The 9,163-nt window shown below is 31.3% G+C and overlaps 1 protein-coding gene across 1 annotated transcript; it reads right to left on the reverse strand.

The window, feature by feature from the left end:
* Positions 1 to 3,002: 3,002 nt before the first annotated feature.
* Positions 3,003 to 8,107, reverse strand: LOTGIDRAFT_229275 (hypothetical protein). Its single transcript, XM_009063820.1, has 6 exons — positions 7,940 to 8,107; positions 6,159 to 6,219; positions 5,869 to 5,937; positions 5,490 to 5,623; positions 4,831 to 4,933; positions 3,003 to 4,535 (listed from the first exon to the last, which is right to left on the reverse strand). Exons 1-6 carry the CDS (start codon positions 8,022 to 8,024, stop codon positions 4,430 to 4,432), a joined length of 558 nt encoding a protein of 185 aa, XP_009062068.1. The 5' UTR covers positions 8,025 to 8,107; the 3' UTR covers positions 3,003 to 4,429.
* Positions 8,108 to 9,163: the final 1,056 nt, after the last annotated feature.

Below are 9,163 nucleotides of genomic sequence, written 5' to 3' on the forward strand. Positions count from 1 at the left end.
AGTATATGGGCATTTTCTTCCTTCATTTGTCGAGTTAGTAGACTGTGTAGTCTACGTTATTTTTACTAGGCCCTACTATAACTATAGTATATTATTGTATAGTTTCTATTCATTACAGAGGTCTTATCAAAGTCAAACACCTTACAATTTTCACAAAATAGTGTTAACGTTATTAACTTGATTCAAGTTTTATAGATCGTGAAAGATTAACACATATTTTCTTTTACTTTAGGCCTTGGGGAATGTAGAGCTAGTTAACTTCTTATAAAATTATTTTCCTTTCGTTAGAATTATAGGCCCACATAGCGTTATCATACTAACAAGTCTATTGATTATGTGCCTCTCTAAAGTCTAACTCTATAATTTCCAAAATTATTATTATGTCACCATAACGAGCACAAAACTTTTTTCCACAAAGTTTCTATTTTACACATTGACCTATAACATCAAAGCCATTGAAGTGAGGGATGGGTAGGCAGGCAGGCCTATCTATAGCTAGTTTTGGTGTTTGGCTGCACTAAAAGCTCGATAATTTTAGTTCAAACCACAAGATTGAGTTGGAGACATATTTCTCTATAACTGGGTTTATTTTGCTTAAATTCGTAGGCCTAGATTGCTTTTCCAACAAATTTAGTTGTATGAGAAACCAATGATTTATACATATCCGTCAACTTAGGATAGGCCTATAGGCTACAGTACATTCATTCATCATATTTTTATGAAATTTTGCAAATACCATGCCAGTCCTTTTGAGTGAGATCACTTACCCTAACCAAAAAACATACGTCGCCGAAACCTCTCTGGTCTGTGGCTTTCTAAAATTTAACGAAAGGATTTTTTTAAGTTTAAACTTTCAGATGAGGTATAACGGACACATGAAATTTCAATATGATAAAACAAGTTTGGAAATACATATTCTAATCCGATAATCACGAAATTAAATTATTTTTCGGAAGACATTATAGAAGCAAAGAACAGATGAAACTAATTGCCAATTTGTAGCTTAGCAAAATTTTAACCTAGTTTTAAAACATTACTAAGCTAATTCCAGTTACCCAATCGTACGATGAGATAATTGCAAGTATGTTTCTACTGCCCTCAACTCATCATGGTCAACCAATAGATGATAAATAATTGTCTGACTGCATAGAGTTTTACTTTAAAAAGTGACACAAAGTCTAATTAAAACTGGCCATTAAAGTTTTGATGTAGATTAAAGTAGTTTCGATTAGCCTATATATAGAGGCTGATGCAATAGTTTTTACTCTAAATTTATGTCTAGTGATAACGACAAATCACATTAAAGGGAAACACTCCTGTAATTGGAACAGTATAACAGCAAATATTAAAGTGAACACGATAATAATTGTGGTTTGGACACGATGTGTCTTGTGCATGAGGACACAGTAAAATATCCGGCAATGCGTTGAGTATTTAATACCAAACGTTATGTCAAATTTTGTAGAAAATTCTCAAAAACGGAGTACAATGGAAAGATAGCTTGCCAGGCAAGGTAACATACGCCCACTACCAGCTGTCAGAAATGACAACAAAATCTATAGTGGCTTAATAATGAATTTTCAAATAATCTTAAAATCATCTATAAGTCAAGGCAAAACCCTGAAACAGTTCATCAAGTTATCATCAAATTCACACATGAATAATGTCTCATCACAGTGCACCCAAGGGCAATAACTCTGAAACTGTTTGTCATCCGAATATTACCAATTTCTAACTTGATTGAGATCTCATCAATATATTATATGAATACCTAGTTTCATCAAGATTGGATAAAAACTGTAGTCTCTATCGTGCCTACAAGCCCAATTTGACACGTTTTTACTAAGTCAAGGGCAATAACTCTGAAAACGTTCACTCGATTATTACCAATTCCGAACTTGTCCGAGATCTCATCAATACATGCATGCATACCAAGTTTCATGAAGATCGGATAAAAACTGTAGTCTCTATCGTGCCTACAAGAAACAAATATGGACGTAACCCCCCAAGGATGTTAGATAAAGAGGCTATCACACAACTAGCTTAGCAATCAGATTCATTTACTAATTCTTTCCTATTTTGCCATGTCAAATACACACAAACAATTTCTTAAAGATTTATTCCACAAAAATATATATTTTATAGGTTTTTGAGATTGCTAACAACAATAAACAGTAAAAACAGCAGGATATCAAGTTTAATAATCAGGCACTTTTTTAAGGATATTCGTAATGCATTGTCATGAAAATAAACTTTGATTTATTCAAAAAAAAAGAAGTAATAAGGTACATTTTTGGCAATTCACTTAAGATAAAAATCAGAAATATCAATCAGAAGATTGAAAGTCAACAAAAATAATAATAAGTAAATAAATAAGTAGTAATAAAATCTATGAAAGAAAATCTCATGGGTTCCACTTCACACGTGACCATTTTAAATTTTTTTCTAGCATGCATCTTGGTATACCCAAGACAAAGGGGTGGCAGGAATTGATATGTACTTATGGAATGAATGGATATAATATATCACTAATAACTAGGGCTGCAACAATTCTTGAAGTTGTGATTTGATACACTATACCATACTCATCCAACGATTTATTGCGATAATTATTCATTTATTAGAAGGAAGGAGGGAAAATAGTAGAAATTTGTAAAATTAATAAGAATATTGTCACTATTAAGCACTTGAGAACATTTAGAAGTAAGGAATTATGATAAAAGAATCTCAATCTCTAAAGTGAGAAATGAATTTTTGCAAATTTTGATGAGAAAATCATGACACAATTTCCTTTACACATAAGGATTCTGTGCCATTTGTTATTAAAGGGGGCTAAGAATTAATCTTACTGATACATCGCGATTATTTTTATCCAACTCAATGCATCGATAAGGAGGAAAGAATCACGGTTCATTGATTCATCAGTGAATCGTTGCAGTCCTACTAATAACTGAATTATTGAATTAAATTAGATGTGGTACTATGAGAAAATAATACTTAAAAATACTTAAAAATATTTAATTCAATCTCAATCATTATTCAAGCATTTCATTTCTAACAAATTCATCTATTTTCTTGACCACTATGTAGCCAGCAAGTAATTTAACAATAAACCATGGTTTCAAACAATTACATGGATCTTTGAGAGATCTAATATCGTAAGATAAAAACTTTGACTTAGTTTCAGTGCTAAAGAAATCCCTACTTGGTAGGCTTTCACTTCATATTCTTCAACAAAATAAAACAAAAAAAGACATGAATATAGTTGATAATAAATAGAATACAATAAATAATTATATATACTTTATAAAAACACAACCAAAGCACTTTCAAAGCAAACAAAGTAAAAAATATGATGCATGTTAATAAATGCATGCAGTTGTAGGCACATTAAACACATCAATTTGGTTATAAATATTTTTCATGATTTCAATATTGAAAATTGAGATTACCATAAACAGAGACCAAAACGATTTTTTGGCAATGTTTGACACATGACAAAGTTTTAGTTGTTAAGGCACACTGTAAAGTTGTTCCATAAACAAAACCATCTTTAAAAAGACACAGAATCTTAATTAATTAGATAAAATTTATATGTAAGGCACTGTAAATGAGAATGCTATATTCAATTTAAGGCAAAGTCAGATACATAAAAACATTTTTGGCATGGAAATATTTGATTGAACAATGAGAGCCAAGTTCTATAAATCTGCAGCAGTTTAGTTTTCAAGTCATGTCTGTTTTTAACTATTTTTTGGCAGGTTGAAGATTTTGACTAGCTTCTAGAATATATATTAACAACACATTATTATATTCACAATCCTCTCACCTACATCTTGAAAATGCTCAGGAGTACAAAACTGATCCGTTAATAACAAAAACAACCCCTGTTAGGACTTTGATGGTATTCTCAATATGTTTTAGCATAAAACTGTTATTTGTTCAAAAGCGAGTATTTTCCAATCGCATATACATTATCCACAAATATTTAACCCAAATATCCAAAGATTCATCATTGGAGTTGTACCATAATGCCTCTTAAGAGATTCTATTAAGCTGTTAAAAAATACACAAAATATGAAGAGATATAGATGAGAGATATAGCAATTAATTATTAAACAAGTTATTTTCATAGTTTAACATTTTCTTCATTTAAACTTCGTGTACATAATGTACATGTATTGTCTATTTCAAAGGCATGTACCTGTAATGGCAAATGCTTTCTTCATTTTCAAATCAAAAATTTTAAACTTGAGATCAAATTTTGTTACCATGAAAAGTTAAGCAAGTATTTTTATACAACTCTCATCAGTTCATTGAGATTCAGAATAGCAAAAGCCATGATGCTAAAGCTGAGATTGAACCTTCCTTCTACAAAATCACTAAATGGGATTGACTGTTTTTTTTTTTTGCTGAAGGGAGACAATTTTCACAATTCATAGGTGTCTTCAGGCATCTCTGTTATACCAGGGAGATTTAATGTGGCTGTTGGATTGACAATACTATCTTCAATGTCATCATGGATTTCTTCAAATCTATCAAATAAAATCAACATCATTTAAACAGATCTAAGGCTTGTTGTTAGCATACAGACCTTATTTCTGTTTCTATTCTGGATGACTGAGATCTGCGAGGTTACTGATATTGATTGGCTATGTTGTTTGCTAACTTATATATTTAACCTCAAAAAAAAAAAACCAAGTAAGATCTGCTGTAGTAGTATCAATTGTAGTTTCTTGTATTAGTCCGGCTAGCCACACAACCAAGCTAGCAATTCTTACGTAACGTGGTTTCAAAGAAAAATAGGTCAAAGATTTAAGCAACTATTACCTGTCATAAGTTGCCTTGTCTTCACCATCTTTGAGTTTCTCTTCTCGTCGTGTTTTAAATGTTTTAAACATATATAAAATACCACAAAAAGCTAACATCACTCCTGGAAAATAACAAAGATAGCTTGCCAGGCAAGGTAACATACGCTCACTACTAGTATTAAGAAATAAGAAAAGTCATTAGCTTTAGAGAATCAAATATGAATTTTACTATTTGAAAGATATTTATAAAGCCACGAATAGACGAGGTACGGTGCGGAATAATCCATACAAACGCAATGATGTCATTGTTGTAACAGTCATTTACTTTTTTTTAATTGTGTTGATTTTAGACTCCCTGAGGAAGTGTTTTTAGACACACGACACATGTTGGAGGAACAAATGGAAATTTTATCATGTAAAGCCTCACATGTTCATGTGTGCGTATAAAAACCATATCTTGGTGACAGCAGACAGACTGGCATTAGACATTTTTTATGCCTGAGAAGAGTTGGGATGTTATATTTTATCAAACCATACCTTTTGGTATCCATGAAATGAAGTTCTAGCTCTTACAATTTGTAAGAACAATTCTATAAATGTGCAGAGAAAAACAGCAATGCCAACTAGCTTAAATTTCAAGTCAAGTTTTATAGTTTTTATATTGAAATAAAACAATACCTGATATAACTCCTAATATGACTTTTGAAGGATCTAAAAAACATGGAACAGCAAACAAACAATAAAATATTCCTTTCTTCCAATCATCTAACAAGCTTAACTTTTCATAAAACTTTATACATATAGAATCTTCTCTGCAAACAAAATCAGTTACACAAAGTAAAAAATTAAGAAAACACATCTAAAATTTTATATATACGAAAACTGCCATTCTCCCAAATATTATAGTTCTCTTTATCTATGAGCATTCATGTTAGATTTTCGATTTGGGAGTGCCTAAGATGACTCCTTTTTTGAAAGTGAGACTTGCAATCAATGGTTTCGCACTGCAATTGTATCACAATTTCTTGAATTATTTTCTCTAAGAAACAATACTTACACAGCAAATTCTGTACAATATTCACCTATAAACAATAACTCTAAAACACTAACAATAATGGCAATAATTCTGAAATGAATACAATTACAAATATTAACTTAGCCAAAAAAAAAAACCTTTTTCTGAGACTAAGGTACAATTGGACAAGCAGTTGGCTAACTGTTCCTTTATGATTGTTTCATCAATATTTTAGTTTGGCAATCTTTTTATCAGCTGCAACATTGACTGACTGAAAAAAATACAGCTTACCAACATATACCAAGAAATAGATGAAATAATAGACAACTTACAACAAATAAATTCCTAAATTATGTTTAAAATGTACAGCTTCTGATCCACTACCCCACAACCCTGTAATGTAAAATCAATAAAGACAGGTCAGTGCAGAATTTGGACAGTCATCAATACCTTTTCATGGGGGAAACTATCAAGCCTGATCCTAACATGATTTTGACAAATATATCACTGACAATTTAGTGGCAAGTAAACTTCTGTATTCCAGGACGATATAGTCTGGCACTTGCAGTTGTATTCCCCCCTCATAAAATAAATTGTAAAATTAGTCTTAAAGAAAAACTGTCTGATCAAATTATAATGGAAATATTAACAATGTTCTATGAGAAAATGACTAATGAAAAAATCTAGAAGAAAATTTTAATTTTTATGGGAAATTTCTGAAAAAGAATGTTAGTTAATTTCAAATGAAAAATCATCCAAGCTTTAAGGTCCTCTATAAAGATCTACTGTACCATCTAATGTATGTTGATTAAGACAAAAAATGCAATTGACATGCCTAAATAGCACATAATATTGTTGTAGATAGTGAATAAGACTAGGCTAGACAAATAATAGTTTTTTGAATTTTTTCTACATTTTATAATTGAGCTGGAATGTCAGCCTCAAAAAAGTACTGTTAGTCTTAGATTCTTATTCTTATAATTGTGCACATAAGGATACAACACCAAATTTCATCAAAATTAAAAAACAGAAAAATTTGTGTATGTCTTAGATGTGTCCTCAGATATTCTTTAAAAGAGTTAAAATTGGTTTGTTGCGATTTTCTTAATGAATCCCTCACCTTGACCATAATTCATGAGTAACCAAATCGACAACGGCTGAAAAACCTATTTTCGTGTACAATGGCTGATTTATAAATAAGTCGAGAAAAACATGCTGTATGGATACTCAGTGGTATAATTAACTTTTCTAATTAATTTTCTATTAATCTTTAATAATATTTCATTATAACTATGTTTCAAAGAACAATGATTTCAAAAAATAGAGTGACTGACAAAATAAGATAAATAAAACGTAATTTGTGCGTGATTTATTGCTAAAAGTCATTGAAACAACATAAGAATATGGCACACATTGTGTTCCATAGAATTTTTCTGCTGACACGGAATCTGCTAGTTTGTCACTGACTCTGTTTACCATTTTGTATGTTAGACATGATAAATTTGATGTTGTAAAGATAACCCATGTTTATCATACCATGCAAAGGCAAGGGTCATCCGAGGTCGTGCACGTGAATTATTAATCATTTCCGGAGAAGCACGAAAAATAGGTTAGCACGAAATTAGGTTACTTGACTGTATATTATTTTGCAAGTTTGCATTGAAGAGAAACACTTTTCTGTCATGGGATTTCAACCAAAAAAAGTCCTAAATTTTAGCTGAAATTTGTCCTCTGTAAAAAAAAATTTTGAATACATTCCAAGACCTTATTTTAAAGCCGCTATTTCATTTCTCATAAAAATAATGGCCAACATTCAAAAACCTTTTTTGATCCAATATCAATGCATTTGAAAATGAAGTTTCTAAAATACAAATTTTTGTAAATCGTATTTACTAACCTAACCTAACGTTTTTCTTTTCTTCTTGATTTAATTAGTAAGCTACATATTGATTTTATCAGTAAAAACAGCGATCGGTTATTGATTTTTATCTCTACGCTTCAAAGATCAAACATGCCGCCATTTGGACAGTTGCCAAACTGAAGGTAAACATGCCCAAGGAGAAGAAATGGCGTGATCTACTGGGTCTATTTATTTACATTGTGTTTTCCTTACCTAGTGCAGTTAGTATGCCCCATATTCTGCAGGTCCAAACGAGAAAAGACCAGCAAAAGTTTTCCCTGTTGAAAACCCTCTTCATTACTTTTGGTTCAAATAAAATAATTCTTTTTTTATGTGGCGCGAACCTTATCCATGTTGAAAATAATATTAAAGGTCAACTTTATGACCCGGAAATAAAATAATCAGTAAATCCGATTTACTGTTGTGATTATCCAGACATAATTGTAAATAAAGGATTAACAAGAGTATACCGTAACCGAGACTAAATAACATCGAGCATTAAAAATTCTGTGATTTGATTGGTTAAAAACCAGGTCAGATACTAGCCTAATACTTTCTGTTACTTTAACGCACGTGCGTTTATGAGACAGGTGCGCTGGTAGAGTAAGCATTACTCTTCATAAACGATATTGAAATTGAATTTCTTCAATCATATTCCAAATAGAATCTCGAAAAAAAATTTAAATAATTAATTTCTAAAATTTCTTTTGGTAACCAAGTAAATTTATTTTTTGTCATTCTCATGAGCGATGGTCATTGATCATGCGCAGAATGAGAAAATGTTGCATTGTGGGATGTAAATAGTCGTCCATGTTGTTTATGTTGGTTTCCATTGATCTTATTGAAAGATTAATCAAAAATGACAATTATTTTGGTAATTAACGCTACAATTGCTTAATTTTTTAGTATGATTTGTGAAAATCGACACAGATCTTGTCAAAAAAGGTGTGGTGTTAAGTGAGTCCTGGGGGCTCTATATGTTCAAGGATAAAGCTGTAAATTTCTGAAATTTTGACAGTAAAAACTCAAAACCCAAACCAATCCTCGTCAATCGAACTAATTTCATTGAAGTATCATTATTGAATGTCCATTTACTTTTACTATATATTTGCAGCCACTTCCCCTTCTTGCTGTATCCACTTAAAATATTCTATTTTTAACATTCCTTACATCACTACTATCTGCAAATGCTCAGCCTAGGCATGTCCTTGGCCTCGGTTCTAGGAAAGATAGGGGACCCGAAATTTGAAGTAATACCTGTATGAAATTTTACACAGTTATATTTATAGGATTCCGTTTCAGAACCAGACTTTTGCTTCAGATCTTTAATTTTGATCAAACTCTTAGCCGTTACTCAAGTTAGACGAGAGGCCTCTGTCTCTGACAGGTTCTGGTTCTGAAACGGCATCCTATATGAGAGTTACTGTTTAAAGATTT

This window comes from Lottia gigantea, assembly GCF_000327385.1.
Source record: "Lottia gigantea unplaced genomic scaffold LOTGIsca_6, whole genome shotgun sequence".
In the NCBI taxonomy this organism is placed as follows: domain Eukaryota; kingdom Metazoa; phylum Mollusca; class Gastropoda; family Lottiidae; genus Lottia; species Lottia gigantea.

Coding starts and splice junctions, on each gene's coding strand:
- LOTGIDRAFT_229275 (XM_009063820.1), bottom strand. CDS start 8,024: ATGAAGAGGGTTTTCAACAGGGAAAACTTTTGCTGGTCTTTTCTCGTT. Junction 5,938..6,158: donor AATTTAGGAATTTATTTGTT/GTAAGTTGTCTA, acceptor TATTCATTTCAG/AATTATTGCCATTATTGTTA. Junction 4,934..5,489: donor CATATTAGGAGTTATATCAG/GTATTGTTTTAT, acceptor GTTATTTTCCAG/GAGTGATGTTAGCTTTTTGT.